At 41.3% G+C, this 17,078-nt stretch overlaps 1 protein-coding gene across 19 annotated transcripts in view; it reads right to left on the reverse strand.

Annotated features, from left to right (window-relative positions):
- MAST2 (microtubule associated serine/threonine kinase 2) overlaps window positions 1-17,078 on the reverse strand; it is a 203,705-nt gene that overhangs the window by 10,671 nt on the left and 175,956 nt on the right. For all 19 annotated transcript variants that reach the window (XM_085585688.1, XM_085585687.1, XM_085585686.1 and 16 more), the window contains 10 exons: window positions 15,540-15,748; window positions 14,516-14,654; window positions 13,960-14,092; window positions 12,435-12,600; window positions 11,297-11,398; window positions 9,548-9,670; window positions 7,254-7,363; window positions 5,063-5,217; window positions 3,735-4,039; window positions 909-1,124 (listed from right to left, as the gene is read on the reverse strand). In XM_085585688.1, coding sequence (XP_085441814.1) covers window positions 909-1,124; window positions 3,735-4,039; window positions 5,063-5,217; window positions 7,254-7,363; window positions 9,548-9,670; window positions 11,297-11,398; window positions 12,435-12,600; window positions 13,960-14,092; window positions 14,516-14,654; window positions 15,540-15,748 — 1,658 coding nt within the window. The remainder of the gene's footprint in view (window positions 1-908; window positions 1,125-3,734; window positions 4,040-5,062; window positions 5,218-7,253; window positions 7,364-9,547; window positions 9,671-11,296; window positions 11,399-12,434; window positions 12,601-13,959; window positions 14,093-14,515; window positions 14,655-15,539; window positions 15,749-17,078) is intronic.

Consider the following 17,078-nt stretch of genomic DNA (forward strand, 5'->3'; position numbering starts at 1 on the left):
TCTGGAGAAACCTTTGTTGGGTGATTAAATACACATTTTAGAGGTCTGCATGAGGGAGTTCATACTTCAAAAAGCAACCAATGCCCAAAGCACAAGAAATGTGATGTGCATCACCACGAGGCTGCCAGAAGCAGGTGCATTCCTGCCTCCAGCTCACTGCTGGGAGGAACACGTGGGCATTGCTCATGGCCCAGCTGCATTCCCTGCTCCCATCCAGGCAGAAACAGGCACAGCCCTGGAAATACAGCATGATCTTATCCTCTGGAAAGGGACAAAAACCCCTGTGGGAAGAAACTACTTCTGCTGAACCAGTCTGTCACAGCTCATGTGAATGGATGAGCTGCTCACCTGGCACTGGGAATTGTAAAGGTCTGGTTTTGCTTGTAGACAGAGCTGGGCCAAGAAGGTGAGCAGTTCAGCATTGACTGAGTTACTTACACTGTTCAGTTCTTGAGCACTCAATCTCAAAGTTATCTGGAGTTTCTGAAACTTCCTGGTGCATAAATGCACTGGACACATTTAATTCCCAAACAGCGCTACAGTTAGCATGTGACCCCAAAAAAAAGCACGTTGAGGGTTAAAATAATTTTGTGTCTCTATACCTCCTTGCTGCACCATTGTCTAGAGACCAGCTAGGAGTCAATTTAAACAACACCAGGGAAAGGACAGAGCCCAGCTGCCATTTGCAGAAGCTGCAGCCAGACCACACACACAGAGCTCCTGTCTATGGCACAGCAGTGCTCATCAACCTGTGAGCAGGAAATATTAATCCAATTGTAAAAGTTAGCTCTCTCCCCTCCTGCCTGCCAAAGCATTATTCCAGGAGAATGAAGGGGGAGGATCTGTCTGCAGACCTTTTGTTTAGTGCTTGCAGATTCTGACAATGCCTCACTCAAGGCATTTCTTACCTGAGGGAATCAGGAGAGACAAGGCAGTAGCAGATGCTGATTTAATCACTTTATTGACAGGTCTCGAGGTACGTTTCTCCCCTGATTCCCCAGAGAGCAACCTGTGTCGTGCCCGCCGCACTGCCAAATCGCTGATGGCTTTTGGAGTGGTAAAGTCTGGGCCTTCATTGCTATTACTGCGAGCTCGTGGATCAGAGAAATCTGCAGTGCTCCCAGCTACAGTTTAAATTAAAACAGATTAGAACCACAGGGAATTCCTAACAGTCTATTCCCCTACAGGCAAAATACATTAAATCAAAGTCATGTTTACATGAAGTCCAAGAGTAAATTTTCCTAAGAAGAAACCCCAGGGCTTGAATTTTTATTTACAGAAATGGTGTTATTCCGAACACAGAAAATTAGCAGCTTCTATTCTGTGGAAAAGCTCGCTAATGAAATCACATTGCTCAGTGGCAGTTCCATGAATCCTAAAGCCGTGGTGCACTTCTGCACACCATTTCAATGGGATCGTTCACAGATGAAAACGGGTTTATAGAAAGTACTGAATTTTTACAACCAGCAAGAACTGTCAATCTTTAAGTTAAAACTGCCTGTAATAGAAGAGCCAGGTTCTACTGGAGTTGCACATAGAAAATCCACTTTAAGAGAATACGAAGGTACTCAAGTCAGGGAAAGTAAAAATGTGGATTGCAAAGACAACCTTAATTTGGCCCCTTCTGTGCACCATTGCAATTTAGTCTTGAATTACTAAACCTGCTACAATTACATATAAAATGTGAAGTAATCTTGGAGATCAGACTGGGCATGTAACAGCAGCAGATGCTGGGGGTTGGGGGTCCTGTACTCAAGGCCAGTGCCTCAGTCCCCCATGTGATACCTTAAAGGGGCACTGTGAAAATACAGTAATTAGATTTTACAAGGTGCTTAGAAATGAAAATGGTGAGCATCACAGCAACTCCACAAGGGAAATTAATCATTCTGTCTTCAAAAGCAAATTTTAAGCAGCATGCAATAAATAAAGCCTAAGGGCCACATTTTGCACAATGAGGACAGAACAAAACATTGATCATCGTTATTTAAGTGGGCAGCACTGTTCTGCATACTAAGTGAAGCAGGAAGTATCATTAAAATAAAAATTCAAAGCATTATTCCCATAGACCTCAGGACCAGAATCTTGTTCAAAACTTAAGAGGCACAGAGTTTCAAATCAGGTTCCCAGACAATGAGGAACCCAGATTTGGAGGCTGCATGGGAAAAGGTGCCATATAAATTAGAGGAGCAGTCTGAGACAGTGACAGGAATTAAACTGCTTTCAAGCCTCTGACTTGAGGACACTGAAGCATTGGTATCCCTGGATTCCATGTACTAGATCAAAGACAGCTCTAATGTATTGAGCTCAGGGGAGCAGGCTGCCCAGGAGAACTTTATTTTTGCCAATCTCACACTGCAAAGACTCAAATCAGCAATAGAAGTGTTCTTGCCATTTTTAATAGCATGTTTCTAGGCTCAGCATGAAATTGAGAGCCCAAGGTTTCACTTAAGGCACCTTTGCCACGCAAGTATGAGGCAGCTTCCTTCCTTTACCCTTGCATCCCTTCTTTACATGATGGCAGCACCAGGCCTCTTTAGAGAGAGTGGGCAATGAAGGGGAATGGGACAGTTTTGAAGGAATTTCACAGACTGGATTGCAGAAGAGGAATAGTAATATGTGGGACTCTTTGGCTTTATTCTGGAGGGCATTTCCACCTTCTGCTATCAGTCCCCCATCACATCTGCCCAGTGCCCTCCACCTTGTCCATTCTTGCTGCCATTCTGACTACTTCCTCAGTAGTACCCCTTTCCTCTCCATTCTCAATGCATCACAATTGCTTTGCCTGCTTGCTCACAGTTTGTCCCAGCAACTTCTTCCTTTTTTCTTACCCAGTTAGTTCTTGTTATTCAACCCTAACATCTATTCCTTCCCCTAATTATGCTGTCTTTCTCAAATTTTCTTTTGCCAACCTTCATTTCAACTTCCCCTCTTTCTTCCATTGTTCCAAACTTCCTTTTTTTCCCCTTCCTTACTACTTCATAGTAGTTCCCAGAACTCTGTTCTCAGAACAGGCAGCTTCACCCCCTTGTCTTCCCAAAGCCCTGAAAGGGGCAGGAGCTGGGAACACTTCAGCACCCAGAGCTCAGTCCTGCACTGCAGCAGCCCAGGGCACCACCATAGGAAGGTTCAGCTCAGCCCAGAGCTGGAGAAAAGCCCCAGGACAGTCAAAGTTGCTGAGAAATCAAACACTGACTTCTAAGAGCCACCCTACTAAATTTAGGCTGCACTTTTCTGAGCTACAATTGGATGAATTTCGGTGTATTTGGCTGTTAAAATAAGTGGCGTGTCCCTGACATAAGCCCCACTTCTCCAGCATATTTTAAGTCTCTCCAAACTCTTGAGCAAAACCACGGGAAGCAGGGATCTTTTGGTATGGCTGACACCCACATTCTCCAGCTCCAACTCAGCAGTGATCTGTTCTGATTAATGCTTAAATTAATGCAGTCTCAGGTAGGCACCCAGTGGTTGTCAGCAGGCACAGATCATATGAATCTCCAACATGAGAAGACCTAAATCAATTTGAAGTGGCAGGACTGAAATCTGAGATACAATTTTGAGGAGATGAAACCACTGGCATTATTTCAAAGGCAAGCACATCCACAAAACTACACTAAAATCCCTACTTAGCGTGAGGCGCTCGCATCCCCCGACACCCAGAGCCAGTTTTAGAGAGTTCATCCCCGCAAGGCAACACGGCCTCCTCGGGGAGCAGGACACCCCCACGCAACACGTACCTGTCAGCGCTGAGGCGCTGCCGGCGGCCGTGGACGGGGTGGTGGCTCCAGCATCCCCTTCCAGCTGCGGCTCGTGCTCCACGGGCTGCTCTGGAATGGGCAGGGGCAGCCCCTCCCGCGCCTGCACCGTGCACAGCAGCATCCCCTCGGACTGGGGCCGTTTGAGGGCGGCCCCCTCGTCCTCGGCGGAGATGGCGAAGCGCGGCATGTCCAGCAGCCCCGAGCAGCGGCGCCGCACCGTCAGCGGCGGGCTGGAGTCGCTCTCCGTGTGCGAGGACTCGGACATGGACAGGCGCTTGCGCAGGCTGGGGGCAGAACCAGACAGGGCCCGGGTCAGTCAGGGCATGACCAACTAGGAAGGGTGAAAATAAGGCGCAGACACAGCTCACGTGGCTCTGAAACCAATTTACGGTGAAGTTTGGTGGCCAAGCTACAACGCTGGAAGTTAAAACAACAAAAGCTTGGGGCGTCACCTGAGGTTAGATTTCCAGCTGTTCTAGGAAAGGAAAGGATAAACCCGAAGAAAAATATAGTACAATGAACATGTTTGTTAAATATTACTAAAAAAAACAATCACAATTGCAAAATGCAAATCGTCCTCTACGTTCCTTTTGGAATTAGTTAATTTTTTCTTTCGAAGTTGCTCTAAATTAGAAACCAGGAGGGCCTAATGCAAAATGAAGTGCACCTCAGTTATGAGTGCAATCTGCAAAACATTTTAAAGGGAGTCATACAGGCTGGGTCAGAACCACATTTTATGCTCTTTCTAATGCCCAACATTAGTGTAAAGGTTTTACAAGGGTTGCACAAAATGACAGACATCCCTTTTATAAAGTAAGTTCTCAGTAATGCCAGAAACATGGCAGGTATCCAAACTGTGGGTATTCATATATTTTACTGACATTTTTTATTAGAGCACAAGATTTTTCGGGCATATTCTGAACTTTTGAAACTTGAACTTTCCTAACAATTTCTCCACTTTGTAACAAAAGGTCAAAGTCTGGCGACACCAGAATTTGCATTAATTTAAGAAAAAAACTGATGTGGGTACATGTCTGACGTAACATACAAAATCTGCCCTTAAGGTTAGAATATCTTTAAATTCATTAAAAGGATTTGCTACAGATTTAGAAGATGTTAGTACTTAACTAGATACATTTAAGGACTGTATAGGTTCTACACATTCACTTTTAGCTATTCAACCCAGGCTTCTCTTGTAGAAATACAACATAAGAAGCTCTCCTCACCAAATACTGGTCATAGAAAGTTTTGGCTGGTCTTTTTTAGCTGCTGTGGGAAAACAGAAGACGCAGTTGCACAGAACTCACATTTCGGGAGAGCCAATGACCCAGCTGCGGTCCCGGCTCTTCAAGCCCCCCAGGCTGTCCAGCCGATCATCCTTCTCCTCGCTCAGGCTCCGCTTGGTTGGTGGTGGAGTCTTCCTCTCCTCGTGGATGGAAAGTCGTTCCATGCTGCTGTACACCTGTGTGCACCAAAAGATCCTTCTGTGCAGGGAAAACCAACCCACGGGGCCTTTTCTGAGCAAGGGGAAAAATCTCCTCTTGAAATTTCCCCTGAAAGCCTGAAGTTGGCAAAATTCTTTGAGCAAATAACACAGCGCAGGTGTGACAGGCTCAAGGTGTGCCATGGAGGAAAAGAAAAAGGCCCAGCCTCAGAAACACTAAAATGGTTTTCTACAACAGCACCTGATGCCTCTCCTTTGAAAACACAACAGGAATACTGACAAACTTCATGAAATTTCTTTGATTTTTGGTTTTCACGATTCTCAAATCTAAGAGGTGCTATTGCTAAAGACAGCTGCACAACTCTTGAGGGTTGGCATCTGGATCTTGAAATCTTACTACACAAATTCACTTCAGTGATAGGCATCATGCTCATGACCCCATTTCATTATCAGTCTATCAGCATTGCCCCAAGCTTATTTCAGAACAAAAAAGTCCTGCCCTCCTCAAGGAATCTACTATAATGCTGACAGCTTAATGAAAGTGCCTTTCTTGGTTTTACAGCCGTCTTTAAATAATTAAATGATTAAGCAAAAAAATCCATCCTTTTAAAACTACACTTGACTGTGGACCTAATTTACATAAGAAGAGATTAATGAAAATAATGTTATTAAAAATTCAGAGCATCAACAAGATAACTATTAATAAATCATATGGCTGAATTGTCAGACAAGAATTTCAAAATATAATGAGCCTTTTATGCCTCCCACATTACAAATGCTTTATAATTTTCCAGGTCTTAAAATAAATTCATTAAAAGTGAACTTTCTCTTTTTGTGGCAAAAACATTGAATCCTAAAGAAAAGCTTCAGTCTAACAAATGAGTAATACTCATGGTGAGAAAAGGGAGAGAAAAGAAACTCTTACATACCCATGAGAACTTTTTCAAAACACCAACTAATCCTCAGGTCCAATTTTAAACATACTTTTAGTGATGCAAATCAGGAGCAACTCCATAAAATTAAGAGTAACTGTTATTTAAACCACTGTAGCCTGGTTGAGGTTGAGGACAAAGAACAAATTGGTCCTTAAAAACTGACTTCAGCAGTGGAAAACTGGAGGAACTGCTGTGAAAAACTGAAATACCTTTCAGAGCTCCTAAGTAAAATTCTTCCCCCCATCTCACTAAGAGAGAAACACAATTCATGAAGTGGCTGCCTCAAAACAGCATTTCTTCTCCCTTCTGCCCCTCCCAAATATATTATATTTTATAAGGAAGATCAATGTAGTCCTTTCCTTCTAGTTATGTATTTGAAAACACCAGAGATTTTATGTTTTGTATAACTCAGGTAATTCTTCTTGCTTTTCTATGGACTTCCTTTTAATCATCCAATGTTAATTTTCAAGAACATTGCCCAGTATATATATATATATGTATTTTACTGGGCTTAATTTTCAAGCCCAGTATGGAAAAATTATTCCTTCAACAAATTGGCATATCTAATTCATGAAGGACTATGTGCTGAGACCGTTCTCTTTGAAATTGGCACCTTGTCTTTTGCTCCCCAGGTTTTATTTGAGACAATGAGTGATATAAACTTCACTGATGTTCTTATCCCTTTGATTGTAGACCCTTATTCCAAATGTCAGAATCAATTTTCATCCCAAAACCATCTTGTCACTATGGAAGGTCCTTTCAGAAGGACACTGCTCAAAGCAAGTACGTTTTGGATACTCCCTGTGCCAGCATCCAGGTCACTGGTAAAAACATCAGACTGTATCAGATGCAGAAGAGAACTACACAATGCCCTGCATATTGGTGAAATATTAAGAAATATAAAATGTCACTCTCCAGTTATTCTAGTACTCACCTTCTAACAGGCCACAAACTACCATAGAATAAACAACTCATGCAGTGTTTTTTTCTCCCTCACTGAATACTACACACCATGAGATCCCACAGAGCATCCACATGATGAAAATCTGCCCCATACGAAGCAAAGAAACTGTGTTCCTCTCTAGATTGTTTTCTTTCAACAAGTTTGCATGTCCCTACCTTGCTGAACCTGGGCGAGCAGGAGGAAAACTGCCGAATTTCCACGTGATCATCATCATTAGTGTCCTCCTCTTCTTCTGAATCCAGGTGCTGGTACCGTTCTGAACGGGCTGGGAACAAGACAAGGCACTTGCATCAGTGTGGGGAGTGCTGGTAACTCACACCTCAAGCATTGGTACTGGCCTGCTTAAAGAACTTGGAATGTTTATACATCATGCAGGGTATTTCCCTTAATACTGAAACATGCCCAGCCAGTTTTTGCTCATCCCATGCAATTGCCAGTGAAGAATATCTCCTTGGCACTGAATTTATCTTATCCTGTCAGCTGTAATCCATTCTGGAAGCAGCTGATACTCAAAAGGTGTCTAATCCTGAAGACCCTTCATGATAGGGAATTTCTTCCCTACAGCAAGCAATCACATGGAAGGAAACATGGAAACAATTCACTGTCCAACTTTCCAATAGACAGCTTTTTGATTATACAAAGTCTGTCCTGCATACATACATGGAAGTCTACTTAAAAAAAAAAATATATATATAGTATTTACCCCAAAAGAAAATCCCCTCTTTTCCCTCTTGCAACTAGGAAAAGGATTAGATTTTGTGAAAGAAAATGGGCAAGTAGCCAATATGCAAAGCTATTTTTAATGCAAAAACTTCTTCCAAAGAGATTTCATGCTTTTAGATTTGCAGCACTGGATTTCTAAGCCAGCCACACTGGATTTTGTGGGGTGGGCAGTAATAAGTTTGGCTAGAGAGCTGATAATTATACAGCCAAATTTGCTGCACCACATCAGCTACTTTTATAAATTCTAACATTTTCTGCATTAGGGTTTATAACAGCAACACCAACTCCTGTCAGCGTCTATGTGAGATATTTCCTGATGTGAGAATTCCAGCCTTTATAAAGGACTCACATCAAGGTCACCCTGATACCGAGTGTGCCAGGGCATGTGGAGAGTTTCCCATGGTTCTGACAGACCCAGTGGTTTTGCTTTTATCCACCAGGATCTGCTCGTGGCTGCTGCACTGGGCCTCTGCCAGTCCCTGACCCAACTCAGTGACCAAAGTTCCCACATCCTGTAAGTCCAGTTAGTGGTGAGAACAGCCCACCACATCAGTTTCTGCATGTTTGTTGTACCAGTACAACCTCAATAAATGCAGAAACCCCACCTCTGCCCTCTCTGCACAGCTTGAATCCAGCTGCTCTCTGCAGCAACCACACAGATTTCTCAATCCATCTCTTTCTCCCAATCCTACCTCTCCAAGGAAGCCCCAGCCTAAAAGCCCCTTCCCCAAACTGGAAGAGCACTATCTAAATGGAATCACTGCTTGTGCAGTGTGAGAGCCAAGGGGCTGGAAGCAGCTGCTCTCTCCCTCCTTTCACTCTCAGCAAAACACAGGAGCAGAGCAAAAATGTGCTTCACACAGATTCAAGCAGTCCCATGGCCCCAAGATGGCAGAAATTCCATTGATGTAGAGCAGAAATTTCCATATCTCAGGGACCTGAAACAGCAAGTATCCCATTCTGCAGCTGGAGAGGGGGAAAGACCTCACCCCGACCAAGGTCTTTCCACCTGCTCAGCTCCTCAAGTCAAATGAGGAAAGTTAGGGAGCAGAGGCTCTGGGAACAGAGATCTCTCCATCCCTCCTGTGATGCTTCTCCCTTCTCTCTCAAGAGCACTGACTCTGTCTGGTGCTTATCTTGAAATACCAAAAATCTTACACAGCACTGATACCATGGCAGTTCCCAGACATTTGTAAACACCAGACAGACATTTCATATCTCATTAGAGCTAGTAATACTAAAATAAAGCGATACACTTGCAGTGAAAATAATTCAAATTACTTCAAATCTCTTAAGAATTTTCCCCACATACTTGCCTTCAAGGTCCAGGGTTTGTTTTCATTTTTTTTTTAAAACACTTATTGGCTGAAAACAGTCACTTGGGAAAGATCACGTTGCTCAAAAACTCAAGGAATTTGGATTTACCAAATGCTTTTGAAGAAGTTTAATGAACCCAGCATGACAATGGCAGCACCTCTCACTGCAGGCCCATGGCTGGCAGGACCACAGGCACCAGTGAAAGGCCAACTGACTCCAGCAGCAACATTTTTTCATTTAAAATTAATTTGCCTTCAAAGAAACCTTACTTGGCATTCAACAGAAACTTTTTAAAGCAATTCCCATCAAGCATTTTATTCAATTTCTAAAATGACTTATCTCTAACAATTTAAAAAATGAAATATACACAAGAAATATGATGCTGTTTAGGCCAAATCTCGAGTCTTACTGTCAAAATAACTTGTGTCATCCTCAGATTCCAGCTGTGGGATGAATTCAGCTTTCTGTCGGAGTAATCCATTCCAGTCCAGATCTTTAAAGAACCGATGCTGCTTCACTTCAAAGGCACTACCTGAAATAAGAACCTTTTATTGCAGAGTATTTCTTTCAGCATTTGCATAACCTGAAAAACAAACCCTAAAAATATCAACAGCCTAAGAGAATGTACTCGAATATTTTTAAGTCACACATTTTCCAGGAATTTTGAGAAATAATTTATCCTTTTACCAAAGTGGTCATGCAGGATAAAACCTGAACAAGATTTCCTCCTTCCCACCTCCTCTTCCTGCTTAGCAACAAGACAGATGCTGGAAGACAGCATCTGCTGTTGCATTCCACAGCGAGTTGCAAGATTAAGAACACATTAATTTAAAATTTTCAAATTCTAAACACCATCTTGTTCATAACTGAATAAAGAGAGTAAACTCTGAGAGGCACTTAGAATGTGAGTGACAACTCACAACTCCACTGTTGTGAATAAACTCATTCATGTGCCTAGAACAAGACAAGGCTCACCTATCTTCCTGAATTAGTATCTATTGTTATTAAGCTCAGAAGCTTCGGTACCCAGAAGGAAAAAGTAAAGACTATCTGTCTACCAGCTTATGCTTTTTTTTTTTAAATGAAATTAATATTCATAGAAGATCCTACTGTCTTTTTTAGAAAAGAAAAGAGCAGAGGAAAAGAGATAAAAGGTTTGCTGAGTGCCAGTGGCACTACAACATGCCAAGTGTAACAGCAGTCTCAGCAGTACAGGTATATAAGAAATCAAAAAAAAATCAGTCCCTCAACTCCTTTTATTAGGTAGAAACTCTACATCTTTTCCATGACAGCAACATCTTTCAAGTACATGGATTTTAAGTAGGGAAGAACATGTGAAAACCATCTGATATCATTACTAATTCATGATCTATTCATCACCCTTGTGTGCACATGTGCCAAGTCTGCTGAATACATGTATCTTTTGAAATTGTTATATATTTTTTGTTATATATTGTTATATATTGTTATATTTTTTTTATTCTTAAAGTGTAGTTTTGAATTGAAAATCCCGAATTAAATTAAACTAATCAAATCAATGAAAGATGAGCTGTCACGTGAAGCCACAGTGTTGTACAAATTGCTTTAAAACAAGAGTATAGCTAGAGATTATTTATGATTATTTACTATGAGGAAATGAGAAGTGTTGGCTTGTAAAACTTCCAATCTGACATTATAACAGAGAAAGACTGACATACATATCTGACTTTGCCAAAAAGATTATCAGACTTTGGTGTATGTTTGAAGAATTCTATACTACAGGTCTCTAGGAATGGAAAAGTTTTCATATACTTTATTACACCCAGGAATTCACATCCATGGCAGGGATTAAGCTCCTACTCAAAGAGAACTTCAAAGAAATCTGATTATACTCTGTTCAAATGGAGACACAACCCTCAAGACTATAATGGAACAGCACAAATCAGAGAAGTTATTTTGCCATGCAGACAGTGTTTCCTGTTTCCCAGCCAGGACAGTAAAATCTGCCTGGCTCATGGACACATGACAGTAATTCCCAGAGCTCCACCACACTGAATCCAGTATAAACTGCTCCCCAGCTCTAGATGAGCATTCCTCAACACGAGTGGGTGTGCATCACTGGCAAGGCAGCTTCACCCCCTGCTTCTGGGCAGTGTTCTCCTGTGCACAAGGCTCTTACCTGTTCCCATTCTTTCCAGAGGATTTTGGCGGAGAAGCTTAGAAATGAGGTCCTGGGCATCTGGGGGCAGTGCATCATCTCCTTCTGGCCAGGCAATTTCATCTGGGGACAAAAAGAGACTTGACATTTTCTACCAGCTTCCCAACTAATTTGAATAACCATTCACACACCTATACCTCAAAGTGCAGCGTTGAAAACTGCCCCAGAAGCATAAATATCTTGAATTCAGCAGCTTAATATAATTCAAGCATTGATATTTTCCAAAATGCATAAAATTCAGCATCAGCTAAAGCTGCTGTCAATCCAAGCAGTGCTTGTGGAGAAAAAAAAAAAAAAGCTTTAAGGACTCTATTAATAAAGTATGAAATGGGACTTCCACGACAATCCATAAACAGAGAGTGACAATACTGTGGCTGTATCTGCTGCCTGCACATTCCAGAGTCGTTATACTTGGAACAGAGAGAACAATTCACAGGTAATAATTTCATGCATCATATTTAGTGCTTTGATGAAATTTTCTTTTTACAAAGGACATTTGCCAAGTGTGTTAAAAATGTACTGCTTCAGAAAGCATTCCCAATAGAAAATTATTTCACTGGCATATTCACTGAGTGAACACAAAGCAATTGTCTGTCCAACTCCAACCATGAGACAGGTTTAAAAAGCCACAAGATGTGAAGGTACTGACTACAACAACTTCAATGTATTGTGCTCAGAATTTCCTTTCATTTCACTTTACAAAATTACAAATTATAAATACAAAATCACTAATTGACTAGCATTTGGATCTACAAAAACAATAACCAAAATCAGCCTGAATTAGACCAGTTGGTGGTTACTCCTTTCAATTTCTCCATCATTTAAGTTAAAAGACAGAAAAGAAAAATCCCCAAATATTTTTCCTCAATCACACAATGATTTGTATGACTCCCACGCCATGCAGAACTATTTAGGAAGATGTTAAGCAACACAAGTTTCCATAGCTGAAATCAGATGGAAGCTGCTTTGAGACAGAAATTCAGAAATACTAAAATTAAAACCCATTATTTTATACCTAGTCCTTCCTGACTAAACCGTGGACCCTCAATATTTTCACAGCACATTCTGAAACCCCTTCAGAGCCAGAGCAGAAACTTACCACTGATCACTTGTCCAAAGAGCTCTTCAGGTGTGTCCCCAAAGAAAGGAACACAGCCCACCAGGAACTCATAGAGGATGACTCCCATGGCCCACCAGTCCACAGGCTTCCCATAGCCCTGGCGCAGGATCACTTCTGGTGCAATGTACTCTGGAGTCCCACAGACCTCAAGAGAAACATGCAAGAAAGCAATAAATTTACAAACTGCCAAATGCATGTCAAAGCTTATTTTGTCTTCTTTTTTCCCCTTTCTTTCCCCCCCCAGAGCTTTAAAAGGAAGTTATTAATGTTTTGCCACTAACCACTTCATGCTGTGGACTACTCCCATGGAGCAAGAGTCTATATTTGAAGAAGACATTGCCTGCACAGAAATAACATGAAATTAAATGTTCCTAGTGTGGACATGCCAGCTAAGTAGCTCCTTGGTGCATGCACAGGAAAGCATATGGGAAAAATGCATATCCTGTGTGTTTAGGTCTGACAGCTTGATGGATGTCTGCTGGCACAGCTACAGCTATCAGGAACTGAGTTTTGACAAACCTCTCACATCTCTGTGCTAACAGAATTTAGTTTCACAGATGCAGAATTAGCAGCACAGCATGATTACACACTTCAGCCTTAATCTTGGGAGGTACAGCTGGCATGGACAATGCGTAAGGAAATTACCTTGGAATATCTAAGTTGCCTGGGGCTTAGAAGCAGCAACAGCAATAACAAAATAGTTGCAAAAAATGTACCACAGTAAAGTGCAAGAATATGATCTAATGGCCTAGGAGAGTTCTGTTAGAAAAAGCATCCTTACTCAGAAGACAACACCACAGAATAATTATGAATCAACACTTGGCACAAATAAAAATTCAGCTGAAAAATTCAGCTGTGCTCTGAGGTATTTTCAGAAAAAAGAAGCATTTTTTAATCCCATTATAGAAGGCACTGATGAGCCTACATCCAGAACAGTTCCTTCAACCATGTCCAGAAAATATCAGCTCAGAAAGAGTTACATGGAAGAGCTATTCATTCATCAAAGGAAAATCTATCTTGTTAGCTACAAGAATTTAGCTGGTTAAGCCTAGTAAAATGAAGGCTAAGGAGAAAAATGACCCTTAGTAAATATCATGGTGATAAAAATCAATGTTTAAGCCGTTAGACAAAATTACAAGAAACATATAGAAACTTGCCATGAACTTTCTAAGCACCAGAAGGGGGAGATCGTGGAACAACCTTCAGCAAAATCCATGTTACATCCCTAAACCAACTTCTGTTTACACTTCTGCACTGCTGCCTGGGCCATCCTTTGAGCACCCTAAAGCAAGAGCTGAAGTTCATGACTCCAAAACAAGAAGCTGAAATAACAAACTATGTCCATTTATGTACAAACATGAGAATGGACTTGTGTCTTTTCCTCCCATTTTACAGTGCACAGCACAGCATCAAGGCAGAGAAGGAGTGCTACTAACTCTGATTCTATCCCATGACAGAATCCTGCATCTGATCCCACATCAACAAACAAAATTTTTCGGCTTACCTGCTTGTCCAGGAATTCTCTGGTATCCTTCTCAATGTGGCCCTCATAAAGATTAGTTGTAAGACTCATTAACCCAATTTTGGACAGTCCAAAGTCTGTTAGTTTAATATGACCCATTGAAGTTATCAGGAGACTAAAAGACAGAGAAGTAAAATAATGCAACATTCATTTAATTGTTTCCCAAAAGCAATTTAGAACAAAAAGAACACAAGATAATGCAAAGGACGATCTCAGTGTTACATCCCCATTAAAGACCTGGAAAAAACCTCCTATGCAGCCAAATATCACAGAGCAGAAAAGGCAACTAGGAGTGGGACTACTTTCTGACAAAACACCATCAGTGTGGCAGCATCTCTGGGATAAAACCTGAAGACATTCTTCCTACCCTTTCTCATTGTCTATCTGCTTCTATATCAGTAGCAAGAGACTCCATAAAACCTCCTGTATGTCAGATGCTGTCGAAGATCAATGCTGTCTCCAGCCCCCATATCCTGTTAGTTACTGAGAAAGGACCTGAAGGACTGGCTCTGTTCCCTCTGAGGGCCCAAAGACTTACTTATCAGGTTTTAGGTCACGGTGAACAATCCCATAATTGTGTAGGTACTCCAGTGCCAGAACAGTCTCAGCAAAATACATCCTCGCCATATCAACGGGTAGAGCACCAATGTTCTTGAGAAGTGTAGCACAATCACCTCCTAGAAAGAAAACATTTGCACACATGGCACATTGAAATGGCAAATATCAGTAAGAAACAGCAGCTATGGGTCTGCAGTACAAGACTAGACTAAGTTTTCTAAAGGCTGTCTCATAAACCTGTTAGGAAGAATTCTGAAGATCTTTCTGTACTCTGTCTTGAACTTAAATATTAAAATCCTAGGAAAATTGAGATCCATATACATTGGGCAGGCTTGGACAGGAATTGTGCATATGCCATTTGCAAACTGAAGGAAGCCTTGAAGAAAGTAAGTCTGTGGACTCCTGATTGAAGCTTCCTTGGGAACACTGGCCACACATTTCAGTCGACATTCACTTCTACTTGCAAAGAGGAATTAATATTAAAATTTCCTATTGTCAATGCATCTGATTTCATTCCATTAATTTATCTGAAAGAGCACTGATACAATAACTATAATCTTATTTCTCAAATATTCAGTCAAGCAAGCCAGGCATAAGAAATTAATCCTATCCACCAGTGGATATTGCTTATAATAAGATATACTGATAAAGTAAAATCAAATTATATTTCAAAGAATAAGCAAACCAAACAATGAAAAAAACTAACCCCAGCATAAAATGGCACTTTATTTTTAAAAGGCTGCTAAAGAACAAAGACTTACGTTTCTTAAGTCTTTTTCTATGTGGAATGTCTAACAAATGTGCTATGGATCCAGTCATGCCATCCCACAGGAGGGAGGGAGGGTTTCTTTTCCAATGAAGACTGGAAAGCTCATGCTGACTTCTGACCTCAGCAGTGAGGCTCAACTCCACTGCAAACGTGTTGTACCAGTCACAGGGATTCCCAGCCCACATCCATCCCAACTAAGGATCCCCTCTGGAGGAGTGGACACCAAGAACCTTACCTTCCACATACTCCATAACCATGCACAGGTGCCGCTTGGTCTCAAAGGAGCAGAACATGCTGACCACGAAGGGGTTCTCAGCAAATGTCAGGATATCTCTCTCCACAAAGGCCTGCTGGATCTGGTTTCTCAGGATCAGGTTCTGTTTGTTGATTTTCTTCATGGCAAAACGCTGGCGGGTGGTCTTGTGCCGCACCAAATACACCGCTCTGCAAAACCACACCGAGAGGAAAAGGTCCATTTTCAGTTCAAACTGCTTTGGTGTGGGTTTAGCTTTGGAGCTCTTTGTGGTTTTGTTGGGGTTTTTTAAGCAGTGGTGTTACTGTTTTGAATGGATCCTGACAGACTTATCCATGACTCCAGAAAATCCTGTTTCAATGACAAGCTTCCCTAGAAAAGAAGGAACCCCATGACGCTTCCTTCTCAAAGCTACTCTGCCTTCTTAAATAAAGCAGCATTTTTTCTGATGTCATGAACAATAAGATATCTCAACACCAATGTCACGAATTTCCATAAACACCATTGCACAGCAGCTTGTATTTTTCAACACAACAGTGACCACTTTGCTTAAAAAATTGTCCAAAATCTGTGGAATCAGCAGGAGTTCTTTCCAAGCTCCATAAAATTAATTTGGCACAGCACTGTGACCAGGGATTTCCTTCAGTAAAATATCTCTTACACTTCTATCATTTGCAGATCATTAGATTCTTTCACATTAATAATACAGTTTGCAAATAAAATTTTCATCCAGTCTGCCTGCCTTATTGAATCACTACTTGTTTCATTTTCTCTGGAGTACATTACATTTAACATGGTATTGTGTCTCACCAGCCACTGACTATAAAATAAACCCAGGATAAAGACATGTGACTAACAGCAAAACCACCACTTCTCTCTCCCCTTATTACAAAGTTGCATGGGGCTTGTGCAGAAATATGACTGAAGAGATTTTAAATCTTTTTGTCTCATAATACGACTCTTCAACATGCTCCATTGTGTCTTCACTCACTAAAAACCCATGCTTACACTTTTTCCACATATAATTTTTAAAAAGTGATTTGTTGTTAACTAAGTACCCACTTCCACAAAACACTCAAGTACATGCTCAGGTTTTGTTGTTATGACCTACTGAGTATCACTGCTTTTCAGTAACAGCCTAATGACCTCACTGTTAAGGATTTATGAACTGCAGAGAGTCAGGAGCTGGCTTTTAAAATTCTGGATAGGTTTGTGTGTGTGGTTAAAATTGTAACCAACTGAAATCAGACTTGATTTTCAATGGATAATAAAATCTAATAGCTTTTCTCATGTATTACTCCTCACAGTAGATTTGCCCCAGTGTAATTCTAGCACTTCTTTTAGCATTTCAAGTGCTCACGAACAGCCACATATGTTACATATATAATCTGAATAAATGAAAGAAATGGCATCTCCCAGAAAAATGCAGAAGATACAACAACTGTGGTACTCTAAAAGACCCAAGTGAAATTATTTTATGCTTTGGACCCAACAAAACCCAAACATTTGCCAAACCTTGCT

The sequence above is a fragment of the Lonchura striata genome, chromosome 8, assembly GCF_050655825.1.
Source record: "Lonchura striata isolate lonStrDom1 chromosome 8, ASM5065582v1, whole genome shotgun sequence".
NCBI lineage: Eukaryota > Metazoa > Chordata > Aves > Passeriformes > Estrildidae > Lonchura > Lonchura striata.